This window comes from Gymnogyps californianus, chromosome 22 (genome assembly GCF_018139145.2).
Source record: "Gymnogyps californianus isolate 813 chromosome 22, ASM1813914v2, whole genome shotgun sequence".
Taxonomy (NCBI): domain Eukaryota; kingdom Metazoa; phylum Chordata; class Aves; order Accipitriformes; family Cathartidae; genus Gymnogyps; species Gymnogyps californianus.
Window position 1 is genome coordinate 48,230 of NC_059492.1, and position 13,666 is coordinate 61,895.

The following is a 13,666-nucleotide window of genomic DNA, read 5'->3' on the forward strand; positions in this document are numbered from 1 at the left end:
ACTTAAATCAGTTCTTGAGGTTTCTCTCTTGCCAGAGGTGAGTCAGTGACAAACACCCACCCCCCCCACCCCCCTGACCAAAATAATCTGCTACATTTTACTCTTTTTCAAATGCAAAACTGACACATCTGCAAGCACTTGCAGCTTGTGAATTGCTCTAAAAATGTCTGCTGCAAAAGGTCAGTCATGGGTCTCAAGTTGAACACCAAAAGTCAGTGGACTCTAGAAAATGTTGACATTGCTCAATGAACTCCAGTGTCGAGCCTGTATGGAAAACTGGGGCAATATTCAGCAGGAAGAGCAGAAGCAGGTATGAGATGTCTGTGAAAATTAGTTTGGTATATTTTAACTTCCCATTGTTTTTTCTATGTCATTATTTTTTCATGACTAACAAGAGGTTTGAATTGTTTATAGTAGCAACAGCTGATTAAAGCAGATGTTGCTTGACTACAGCCTATTCTGTGAAGTGGAATAGGTCCAGTGGAAAAAATGTATTAAAAACAGTGTTGTCTGTTAATAGTAAAAGCACTTCATAATTGCTGTTCGTGGGCTAAAATACTTGGCTTATAACCAAGCTAATGCCCTGTTTTGGTATACAGATAGGTACTTCCTGAGAAGGGATCAGAACTAACATATGTGAAGTTCTCGTGCCATACTGTAGCTGAAAAGTGTGGTATGAACTCTGGGTATTAAAAGGAGACATAGTGTTTTGTTCATGTATTTGTGAGACCATTTCCTTTGATACAGTAAACATGCATTTCTTTTGTAAACATGCTGAGACTGAAGTGCCTTTTCTTTTTTTTTTTCTTTAAGATTGCAAAGGTGGATTGCAAAGAAGTACTGGACATCATATGTAATCTGGAATCTGAGGGACAAGAAAACACTGCGTTTATCCTTTGTACAACATACCTTACTCATCAGCTTCAAACAGCAAATGTGTATTGCTCTTGGTAAGTAATAAGTATTACTCCTACTCCTAACTGTTCCTCACTGGCCTCAGTGCAAGAGAATTGAGCTAATACAGTACAAAAATATGTAGAGAAAGTGGATATATCTTTAACTTGAGAATGTTAGCACAGTCTAGCAAATCAAGTATGTTCCTACTTACAGAAGGTGTTAGCAGGTTTGTGTCATCTACATTACGTCTACACTGTTGTTAGTGGTTGTTCAAATGAAAGGTGTTGGTTCAGACTCTGCTGCTATGTCCATGCATGCCACGGTTGCCCCCTCTGCTGCTGTCTGGACAAACTCCTCAAGTTCCAGCTGCCTTCCCCCCCAGGGACAAGACAGGAGAATGAAGTCTTCTGTCTAACACTGAAATTGTATGGGTATATAAATTCAAATTGTAGTACCGTACATTGCACTCCTTGTACAACAGAATTGCACACAACTGATGCAGTCTGTACCCACTGAAGAGCAAAGCTTCCAGGATGCTGGAGCCCAGATTGAAGTTCACCTTCTGATGGACTCCTGTCTTGTGAAACTGGTATAATACTTCTTGACCATCAGATTACTTTCTCACTTTGAGGCTGTACCTCTAAGTCTGTGTAAAAAGTACTGTTGCTTGAAAATAAGGATGCCTTGCTGGTCTAATGGTGAACTGCTGTTTGATGGAGTGGCCGTTTTTTATTACCTCCACCTACTTTCCCTGTGGCAGATGCAGATCTAGTGATTATTTAGCCACAAGGTAGGTGAATTCAAGTGGTTGATATGACATAAAACTTTTAATTTGGAGGATTACTTTTATCAGATCAGCCAGCTTAACTGATGAGGCGTGAGATTACACATTACAGATGCAGCAGATAATATGGCTCTCAAAAATGAGGAGGCCTCTGCTCCATACAAACTGTGGTGATCACTGAAGTCATTGCAGAGCTGATTTGAATCAGAACCCTGGAAAAGAGATAAGGTAATGTTGCTTTCTCTGCATTAGTAAATTGAGCTCAGTCAAAAGCGTGACAAATGCCAGAGCTGGCTGGAAGGACAGGAAATGTTAAGATGGACTCACTGCAATATGCATATTTAACCTAATCCTACAGCTAAAACTAATGTGGAGGAATCGCATGCTAGAGATGGCTTGCTAGCCATTATATAGGCTTAAGTACAGCATAAATATACACTTAAAATACCTAGTTAAATTGAATACATAAACTGAGGCATACTCCTTTCTGTGACCAACTGCTGGTTTTAAGGGGCAGCAATTGCTTAATTCACTTCAAAGAAGGTCCTGTCTGGTTCAAAAAGACAGGATTGTAGTTGAAAGGTTATTTTACTCTGCTTGATCTACTGATGATTTGGACTCTACTTAAAATTTTTCTAGCAATGTCATTAACACCTTTTGGATTTTGGTTGTTAATAACAAAATGTAACTTTTTGTTGTATATATTTAATCATAAGCCTGCATAATGGTGTTTCAAGTCAATAAATGATTTAAGCTTTAATCAGTTTTCATAGTGTACTTCTGGTGCATTATGTAATTCGATAGACCAGAACTGAGTGGTGACTAAAACATTTACTAAAGATCTTTGAGAGGACAGCATGGAGTAAGAAGAGCAGATACCCTCTGGTACAGTGTCGTTTGTAGGTCAGCTTCCCTTTGTGCTGTTACGGATTCGGTTCAACAGACAAGCCCTAGCATATGTACTTGGAAATGTTCCTTAAATAAAATTGTTTCCTGCAGAATTTTCTAGATCGCATCCTTCTCAATTTTTAGAGTAGCAGTACATTGATGAAACATTTTCTGCTAGCCCCTGGCTGGCCTTTGACAGACGCTGTAAGCAAGCAGTGTTGTCCAGTGCAATCCTGCTTGCTGCCAGCCACCCATTCCCATTATTCTGCTCCATATCTTGCTTTCTGCAGTGTCAGAGTGAACCAGCATAAGTGATCCAGATTGAAAGTATTCTGGTTTAGATAAAGGAAAAGACCTGTTGACAGCTGTGAACAGCAGGTGAAAGTAAGGATGCTTTTGAGACTCTATTAGTGTGGATGAGTGTCTTACATAGTGGATGAAGATGGAGCTTTGGTGCCATACTCGTACTTGAGCCAGTCCTAACAATTTGCTGCTGCCAAAAAGCGGAAGATAAATTCTTGCCATATTGTGGTGCTAGCTGCACAAGTCTGCCTCGTCTGTTGTTCTCGCTCTGGGCCCATCTGACCTGTAGTGAGCACATTCATCTAACCCAGCCAAAACTGTGTATAGCTTTCTACAGACTAATGCTTGATTAGTTTACCATGTGGTCAGACAAGTTCCAGCAAAGAAGTGCAACACTGGTGCTTCTGGAAGTTCTAAGCTGTTAAATCTGTTCAGCTGTAACATCTCTCACAGTCTAGAAAGGGAAAATCTGCCTTCCTTCCCTCCCGTTTTCACTGCTCTAGCATCTGCCTGATGGCACAGTGCTAACTCTCCAACCCAGCACAAACCTCTTATTATTATTCTTGCATATTTGGAGAGGTTAAGCTATTTCATCAGCTTAGCTTAGCTCATCCTGTAGCCTCAGGTCTGTACCTCCACGAGAAGATTAGTAAACCATATGTTTGTGAATTAGTGCTGTTGGTGCAAAGCTTCATTTCACAGCTGGAGATGAAAGCAAACTTAGGTTTGTATATGTTAATCCTCACCAAAATTGGAAGATTTTGCAATGATTGCTGATAATCATAAAATAATGTGTAATGCTACTTTTAAGACTGGAGGTATCTGCCGTGTTTGGAGCTTTATCTAAGACGTAGTGCTACTCTGGGCAGTAGTTCTGAGCTAGCTGATTGCCTTAGTCTCCAAGGAGTCAGGCAATTCATCAATCCATAAAATAGTGTAATCTTTAGCATTAACACAAGTGGCATTAAGTATGAACTGTAGCTAAGCACAACGTCAAAAAAACTTCTCTCTGGTCTGATATGCTAGTAAGATTTTTTTACTTCCAAGTATTACTAGATATCTGTCTGTCTGGAGTTCTTTCTGTTCTCTGCACTGCCTCACATTAATTTTGAAATGGAAAATTGCCCAAATACTGAGAGTTGTCCTTTCTTGACTTTTCATATGTGTGAATCTGAGGAACACTTCTACATCACCATCCTTGAGGACACCTTCCAACAATGTACTTTAGCTTTGCAGAAAGAAGGGGTGGGATGAGAAAGAGAACAGGGCAAACACTGAAAACTTTTTGCTCTGCCAAAAACTCTTAGGAATGAGGGATTATCCAGAGTGAAGCCCTTCTCTCACTATTCTTCTGATTCCCAACTACGTAAATGTACTGAATAGATATACAAAATGACTGATGTCTTGATAAACTATTTTTCAGGTTTGTTTTGTTTCGTTTCTGTTGTGGTCATCCTGAGTTAAAATTTTTTGTAATACTTTTTAATATATATATATTCTATGCCTTCAGTGCATAAGCTTCCCTTCATGCAATTCTTCCATGTTAGTCAACCTGATGTTCAATTAAATTTTACATTTTGTGCTTCTTGGGGCTAAAGGGCAGTAGAAAAAGTTGCTGATATTCTGGGTGTGTCTCTTTTTTTTTTTTCCTCTCTAGTTCTGTTTTAGGATTTGAAATTATACTGCTTGTATATTAATTTCTTGTAGGCCTATCTAGCTTCTCAGCTGTCTCTTCCTGACTATGAAAGGCTGTTAGTTGCATTTCTAGGCCTTTAAACAAAACAAAGAAAAAAACCCAAAAACTGTTATCAGTAAATATTGTCTGCTTTTGTGCAATAAATGTATCCCAGGTTAGATCCATAACAAGGCCTCATTCCCTTTCACTTGGCTTAGGGTTCAAGAGTCGGATTGTAATAATTCAAAGGAAAAACGTTGCCAATATTCAGTGTAAAGTTTCCCTAGGTGTGTTTTCCTGATTTTGGTTCTTGAGGCTATGACTGACCTTGCATCTAGAAACCTGTATGTATAATTTGATGCACAGAGTGGTTAAGTTAGCAAAGGTGAAGTTTGCTCTACTAAAGGAACAGAAGAAAAACTTTTTTCAAGTGATATAAAAGATAGAAATCCTATCACTGCTGCTTTTCTGTTTCTGTGGCACTCATTGTGATGGCAAAGCAACACAAAGTGACGGATTGCATCATTCAATGGCTGTGTTGCCTTCGTTGTAATAAATTACTTAACAGAACAGCTCTGTGCTGAAATGGTACGAGCAAAGCACATAACTGCTCAAAGACAGTAGACAAAGCCCTCAGCTTACATATCCCTTATGTAACACTTTACAAAATGTGTTCTATTAGAGGTATCTTTTAAAGCACTGAGTGGCAGTTACATCATTTGAATGCAGGTGTCAACATCTAAGCTGCTTGCCTAGTGGGAGGGAAGTGGCTACTTTACATTATGATTCATCTTACCTATTTTAAATTTCTATGTGAAAAGTTAAGGCTCTGCAAGTGTGGGGTTTTTTCCTTGTCTAGAAAGGAAGTGTGTGCAGCTATAGATGCCTGCATTAAGTGAGATGAATCCCATTGCCAGTGTCTTTCCCCATTAAATAACAGGAGATATACTGTGTTTTGATCTGATGCTTGTTTAGGAGTAAGGCACAGTAACAGTTCTCTTCGGCATCTCTCAGAGATGGAGACCTGGTTGAAGTGCATGCTGTTTTTTAAGAACACTTAAATTGTTGTGGCATCAACTCTGAACTAAAGTGTGTATATCTGCGATGTTCTTACGTTCTGCCTTAAACTCTTTGCAGGGAACTGACACTTTTCTGGAGTAAACTGCAGAGAAGAATAGATCCTTCTTTAGATTCCTTTTTGGAGAGATGTCGTCAGTTTGGCATCATTGCCAAGACACTACAGCATTTATTTTTCTTGATAAGAGTCATACAATCTGAAGTAAGTAAGCTGCAGTCCAGAGTCTTTGGACACAGCCAGAACTGTTTACATGAATTTATTGTTTTCTTAATAATTCTACTAAACTGATATGAAATATAGCTTATTTCATTATTCATACTTTCTGATTAAGTGCCTAATAACTTACTAATAAAAATCTCTGAAAAATGCCTGCCATTGTAGTTTTGTGTCAGCTTGACACATTGAAGCAACCTTCAATCAATGTGAAATGGTTTGTTTGCTACTCTGAAAATACAATATGACAGTATTTTGCAAACAAAGCATAGCTGTGTTTAGATCTGATGCCTGTTTAGAAGTGAGGCACAACAATTTTCTGCAGCATCTCTAAGAGGTGGAGACTTGGCTGAAATATCTCATATTTTTGTATTTTGAGAAAATAGCTTTTCCTCAAAATGTATGATACAATCACATCTGGACTTCTACCTTCTATTCTGATGCCTATCTTCAGAAAGTTGCAGAAAGGTTCAAGAGATGCTTAACAGCAATTTTTATAAACTCGTAATCTCTGAGGAGTAATGGAAAGACTTTAATTGATCCACCTACCCAGGAGGCAAATATAGTATGCTCTTCGTAAGCAGAGCAGAAGGGATAGCTATGGTTAATCTGGGTAGTTGCTCAATAGGATGTTTCTGTCTTCCTTTGGTGGCTACTCTGACTCTTGGAATTGGTCAGACTGAAATTTCCTGTGTCTGGTCACTATATGAGAGTAGATTTGTGGAGGGCAGTTATGAATGAAAATGAATCAGGCACACTTTAATGGAGGAAAAATAAGCTAGCTGATAATAACAGGATTTTAGCTGTTTTAGTAACAGTATTACGCGGATCATGGACCTTAAATTAGATATGGGATTTTCCCTTAGGAATGTCACCATTTCCAAAAGATTTCAGATATTTCTTCCTGAAAAACAGCATAGTTTTGCATATGTAGAATAGAATTTGCCATATGAACTTCAGTTTTATGAATGTTTCAATTAACAGTACCCTCCCAAATTTGCTCATCTTTTTGGACATGAGTTAATTCAGAGTTAAGGCATCAAATGGATTATGGATAAAACAGACAAGGTTCCTTTTTTCAGTTAAATTTGTCTCCAGCTTCAGGTTGGTTTGCCTAGGAATCTCTTTCACTGACGAGAGTTAATCCTTTGAACCGAATGAGTTAAGTGTGATTTGATAAGAGAAGAGCAAGTATCAGAGCCCTGCGAGAGTCGGAGTAGAGATCAGAAAGGTTACATGATTGTCCTTTGACAGATCATAGAGGACAGTCCGGAACTCTAATGTGGCAAAGATGAATTCCAGTAGTAATTGCACTACTGGAATGTTTGCTCCTAGTTCTCCAAAGTTGGCCTATTTCTAATTTAAAATGTGCATGAATGTGCACTTTTATATAAAAGCATAATACATTTTTAACTATATACCAGTTCTTTCTGTGTTTCCTGCTAAACCATATTAAAATTTCTTCTCCTGGGGAAACAGCTTTTTTATTGCTGTCTAGCAAATTAACACTGTTATTGAATTAAAGAAGTATTGCATGACTTCCAATAGGCAGTGCACAGTGAGTATAAGAGCTTGTTAACTCTTTTAACTTGTTCTTAGCTCTTTTGGACCTTTACCATCTGAGCTGGTGCAGATGTGGTTGTGTTAGCCACATGTCATCTCTCTACATTATTCATAAACATCTTAACTTTTACGTATCTTTACTAATAATGACTAAATAGTTACTTTGTGCATTCAGATTCTTTATGCTGAAAAGTATGCTTTTGGAACAAGGTAACTTTCAATTTTGTCCATGCAGAATTTGGAATATATTACTTTTAAAAATCAGCATGTGAATAATATTGCTACCTATCTTCCTGATATTATTGAGCGACACCTCAAAGTTGCATAGCCTTCTCAGAAAACGTTTGAAGTGAAATGCCAGTTATCTTCATCAGGAATCATTTCTGCTACTGTACTGCTTATGCTGTTGAAGATTATTTTGTTTCAGGGTGTGAATTTACATTAATTTCCTTATTACACAGTATCGCACGTTCTGAATTAATATCCTGTGTGGATGCTGTGGGAGGAATGTATATGGAAGGTTTTTAGAGTATGCTCAGTGACTCGGGCACTTAAGACTCAGAAGCCTGAATACATTCTGAATGGGCTGTAGTCTATTGGATGCTCTCATTGCACGTTTTTTTCAGAGAACAGTTCTAGAGAGAATGTACTTGTCAAAGAAAAGTAACATTTGTTTTGTGGCTGTTTGTTGTCTGTGTGTTTTTGTTTTGTTTTTTTTTAAACAGGCAGAAGAAGCAGGACTTGCTGTGTCTGTTTTGTTATGTGTGAGAGCCCTTCAGATCAGATCAAACGGAAGTGATGAAATGAAGACATCAGTGTGTAAAACAATTGCATGCCTTTTACCAGAAGACCTTGAAGTTAGAAGAGCTTGTCAGCTCACAGAATTTTTACTTGAGCCAACTTTGAGTGGATTTAATGTGTTGGAAGAGCTCTATATGCAACCAGATCAAAAATTTGATGAAGAAAGTGCACTGGTTCCAAATTCACTCCGTTGTGAGCTGCTGTTAGCTTTAAAAGCATATTGGCCATTTGATCCTGAATTTTGGGACTGGAAGACTTTAAAGCGACATTGCCTTAAACTGTTAGGGAAAGTAGCTTCTGATTCTGAGGATGATACAAGTTGTAATATGTCAATCAATGAAACCGACATGTTAGAAACTTTCTTTAGTGACTATGATGAGACAAAAGAACATAAATATTATGATGGAAAAGACACAGTGAACCACCCTAAAGAAAAAGCAAGAGTAAAAAAACCCATTGGTTCTTCAGAAAGATACCAGAGATGGCTTCAATACAAATTTTTTTGTGTACTCTGCAAAAGGGAGTGTATAGAGGCTAGAATACTGCATCATTCTAAGATGCATATGGAAGATGGTGTTTATACATGTCCAGTGTGTACAAAAAAGTTCAAGAGAAAGGAATTTTTTGTACCACATGTAATGGAACATGTTAAAATGCCACCTAGTAGAACACACAGACCTAAAAAGAAAATAATACTGAAAAAAGAGAGATCACCACAAAAGACAACAGCTTCCAGCAGCCCGTCCCCAGCGTTTCAGGAAAAGTCACATCAGCCACAGCTGCCCAAAAACTTTGAAAATGACACACATGAATATGTCACATTTAGCCAACTGGAAAATTGCCAGCTACAAGACAGAGACATCTATCCGTGTCCCGGAACAGATTGTTCTAGAGTATTTAAACAGTTCAAATACTTAAGTGTACATCTGAAAGCTGAACATCAAAATAATGATGAGAATGCAAAACACTACTTGGATATGAAAAACAGGAGAGAGAAGTGTGCTTTCTGTCGCCGACACTTCATGACATCCTTTCATTTGCGGGAGCATGAACGTGTGCACTGTGGACCTCAACCGTATATGTGTGTGTCAATGGATTGTTATGCTAGATTTGGGTCAGTTAATGAGCTTCTCAATCACAAACAAACACATGATGATCTTCGTTATAAATGTGAGCTAAATGGCTGTAATATTGTTTTCAGTGACTTAGGGCAACTTTACCATCACGAGGCACAGCACTTCAGAGATGCATCGTACACCTGCAACTTCTTTGGTTGCAAAAAGTTTTATTATTCAAAAACTGAATTTCAGAATCACCTTGCAGCGCATAATATTGAAGTGTCAAATGGGGAAGTGAAGCAAACACTAAAACTTGAAGAGTCGGTTTCAAAAGACAAATGCAGTTATCTTCCAGAGTCTCAATTGCTTGAACAATCTGAAAATGCCAGTCTGAATGATAACTTGGATCCCTCAGGCTCTCAGGAAATTCCACAGATTAAGGAAGAAGCTCTGTCTGACAGTGAAGATCTAGACAGTGAAAGTAATTGCAGTCTTCATTGTGGGGACCACAGCGCAGATGCTGCAGTAAACCAAGGCCAGGTGTCTCCTCTGCTGATTGAAACAATGGCTCACAGTCAATCAGTTCCAGGTTTTCTCATGTCCCAGGAAGGAGTCTTCCATCCAGCAGATGTGAAACAACAGTGTTCCAATGTGGCAGTTTGCTTTGATGAAAAAAAAGTTTCCTGTGGTTTTGAAGGCTGCTGTTCCACACACAAAAATTCCAGAAGTATGCAAAAACACCTTCGCAGGGTCCATCCATATAACTTTAAAGGTAAAAAAAATATGGAGATGAAAACTAAAGACTTTCTCGATCTGTTGAGTGACGCTCAGGACAGTAAATCCCCTACAGACATTGGTACAGAGTTAGGTCATAATTCAGATACAAATGCTGACTCTCCAGAAAGCTTGTATTGTACTATAGATGCTAAAGGAAGCAATGGCCTGAAGGAAGAAACTTGTCCTTCTTCCCCAGAAACATCTTTTTATGATAGTTCTAAAGAATCAAATATTGAAGATAACATGTTGGAACTAATGTTAGGCTTGAAACATCTAAGCTTAAAAAATTCTAACATTCAGAATTCTTCAAGACACAAGCCTTTTTTGGGCTCTTTGCAGTCCTATTCATCTAGGGATGCCAAGTGCTCTGAGTCAGTAGATGAAACTACCTCAAAATTTCAGCTTCAAGAGCAACAAGATAATTTACCCAGCCAGTACCTTACTCAGCTGGCAGCTAAACCATTTTTCTGTGAATGTCAAGGATGTACATGTGAGTTTGTGACCAGAGAAGCTCTCTTAATGCATTATGTTAAAAAGCATAACTATTCAAAGGAAATGGTTCTTCAGCTAAATATGTTCCAGCATCGGTACTCACCATTTAAGTGTCATATTTGCCAAAGATCGTTTACAAGAAAAACACACCTTAGAATTCACTATAGAAACAAACATCAAATTGGCTGTGAGAGGGTAGCTCACAAGGTATGTTCTAATGAAAAATTTGATCATGTAGGTTTATGTACAGATGACATGCATAAAAACAGCACTGTTCCAACACCTGTCTGTGCAACCAACGTTGAATTCATTGAACATTCAGACCACTCTGAACAGCTGTGTCGTCCTAAAAAGGAAGACTGTAGTTCTGAGACAGATTTGGAGTCCAGTGAAGAGACAGACAACGTAACAAGAAAAACATCTAACATAGCTTCTCTGGACAGTCATAGGGAAGAACTGGAAGCAAGACAGGGAAGAGGAAGCAAAAGAACAGTTGCTAAAGGAAACTTATGTTATATATTGCATAAGTACCACAAACCGTTTCATTGTATACATAAAAGTTGCAACTCAGCATTTACCAACCAGAAAGGTTTGATTCGCCATTATAGAACCGTTCACCAGTATAATAAGGAACAGCTCTGCTTAGAAAAAGACAAAGCAAGAACAAAAAGGGAACTTGTCAAATGTAAAAAAATATTTGCATGCAAACTCAAAGAGTGTGGTAAGCGTTTTTTATGTTCTAAAGCTCTTGCTAAGCATTGTAGTGACTTCCACAATGAACACTTAGAGGATCAAAAACTGCTTTCTGAAGCTGAATCTGCAAGATTTGCTTGTAACCAACCCCAGTGCCCTGCTGTGTTTTATACCTTTAATAAGCTTAAACAGCACCTAATAGAAGAACATGCCAATGAAGAAAAATTAAACAAAGATTTTGAAATCCATTGTGACCTTAATGGCTGTGATCGAATTTTCACAAATTACAGTCACTACTCTCAACATGTATATTTCCGACATAGTGAATATTATGATAGTCTCTTTGGAAATCAGAAAGAGGAGGAAGATAATCAAGATAAAGATAAAAATGAACAAAGTTATTTGAAAGACAGTTTTGACATGAGCAAGCAGAATGGGAAGCAGTTAAAAGAAAAATCTAAAAGAATTAGCAGAAGCAGAGAAAAGCATTTGATGAATTTCAAAACAAAAGAGGAAGCCCTACAAATGTGCAAAGAGAAGTCTAACCAGACCCAGTACCCTTGCATGGTTCAGGGATGTTTGTCTGTTGTCAAATTGGAAAGCAGTATAGTGAGGCACTATAAGCGCACACATCAGATGACCAATATGTATATAGAGCAACGGATTCAGAAACTTGTTGTTTGTGTTAAATGTGGCATAATGATTGAAAAACAGTCCTGCTCTGAAACAGCTTTAGACTTGGATAAAAAAGGTGTAAAAGTTAAAGAGGATAAATCAGCTAATCCTGAGTATGTGCAGGAAAGTGAAAAACCTCTTGTTCCCAATACTGACTGTGGTCCTCAAGATGTAAGCAATGAAGACCAAAAAAGATGTCCATCGAGTAGTGTGAGTTTTGATGCCAGTGCCTTTATGTATTCAGGCACTTTAAAATATAACCACAGTTCAAAGAACACCTGTTTTGAAGAGCATAACATCAGGGAGACAGTTATGTGTAAAACTGAAGATTTTTCTGAAAATAGTGAGAGAGAGAATAGCTCTTACTTCTCCGGTTTACAATTAGAGTTGCCAAGAGAGAAAGACCCAGAAGGATGTCAACATAGTGCAGTTAATCAAAATGCAAAAAGAAATGTACTTTGTGCTACAAAAGACAAATTTCAGAAGCCTCCAGTGTCCAAACCATTTGATTTAAAGACATATAAACCAATGGGATTTGAGTCTTCATTTTTAAAATTTATTCAGGAAAGTGAGGGAAAAGATGACGACGACGATGATGATTTTGATGAGGTAGTAGAATGGGAGTCTCCTGAGCAGCTTCCAGTAGATAAAACCTTGGAAAAAGAGGGAGATGGTCAAGGGGATACACCAGTAAACAACTTTGTAAATGACAAAAATGTAATCATAACCCAAAATAATCATGGGCAGCTAACAGAAATCCAGCCCTTGTTGTCAGAATCGTCATCTGCCCCTTCTTTAGAAAATTTGAGGGCGATCTTGGACAAGGCACTAACGGACTGTGGAGACCTTGCCTTAAAACAGCTTCATTACTTAAGACCAGTAGTTGTTCTTGAAAGATCCAAGTTTTCCACACCCCTCATAGACTTATTTCCAACAAAAAAGGCAGATGAGCTTTGTGTAGGAAGTACGTAAGTAGTTTTGCTTAGAGCAGATTGCCTCCACTACTGCTATATGGGGAGAACTTCAAATTAGAACAGTAATTGTTACAGTACACACTGTTTAGGTTAGTTTAGACTGTTTAATTCCATGAATGTATAATATCTGTCAAAAGTATTGGCCAAGTTAATTTAGCTCCCCATTTTTTTCAATGGACTATGCTGATTTTGGTGCTATTTAACACATCAGAATACTGGGGGCTTCCTCTTGAAGAGTAAATGTGCATGATTGTATATGGAACAAGTACTAGGGTACCAGGGTTTGGGGGGCGATGGAGTTGTTACTTGACTTGAATGTGCACCCTAGGGTGCTTTGTGTAACATATTGTACACTACAGCATCTTATATTTTTTGAGTTATGAGTTTCAATAAATTACAGTTTTTCACCCATTTGTTTACTGTACAGTAAATCTTTACTGTGGTTTACTTGTAATTGAATTTGGGACCGTTCGGAGTGCATTGGACAATGTTGCTTAAGTTTTTTGCATTTGTAGATAATTTATCAGGCTGATGAAACAGTATAGATACAGAAAAGTAAAGTATTACATTTTATTTCATAATATTCTCTGTGCTTTTTTTGGACTTGAAAGAATTATAATTAGTACAGGCAGAAAGCACTTGCCACTTAGAGATGAGAAAGTCCTAGTTACCTGTCCCTTTAAAGGAAGAAGATGCTTCTGAGACTGTATGGTACAACATAAGTGTTTGAAGAGCATTGCCAGACTTCGAAGAGAGTTGTGTCACATGAAGGCATCAGTGCACATTTTGGGTTCC

At 38.0% G+C, this 13,666-nt stretch overlaps 1 protein-coding gene across 3 annotated transcripts in view; it reads left to right on the plus strand.

Annotated features, from left to right (window-relative positions):
- Positions 1-13,666, plus strand: part of RLF (RLF zinc finger) — a 51,391-nt gene extending 37,725 nt beyond the window's left edge. Inside the window, exons 1-4 of one of the 3 annotated variants that reach the window (XM_050909766.1) lie at positions 260-310; positions 814-950; positions 5,685-5,826; positions 8,127-13,666. In XM_050909766.1, the coding sequence (XP_050765723.1) occupies positions 269-310; positions 814-950; positions 5,685-5,826; positions 8,127-12,869 (5,064 nt within the window). In that variant the 5' untranslated portion in view covers positions 260-268 and the 3' untranslated portion in view covers positions 12,870-13,666. Of the gene's footprint in view, positions 1-259; positions 311-813; positions 951-5,684; positions 5,827-8,126 lie in introns of those variants that run through there. The other 2 variants (XM_050909765.1, XM_050909767.1) reach the window with 2 other exon arrangements.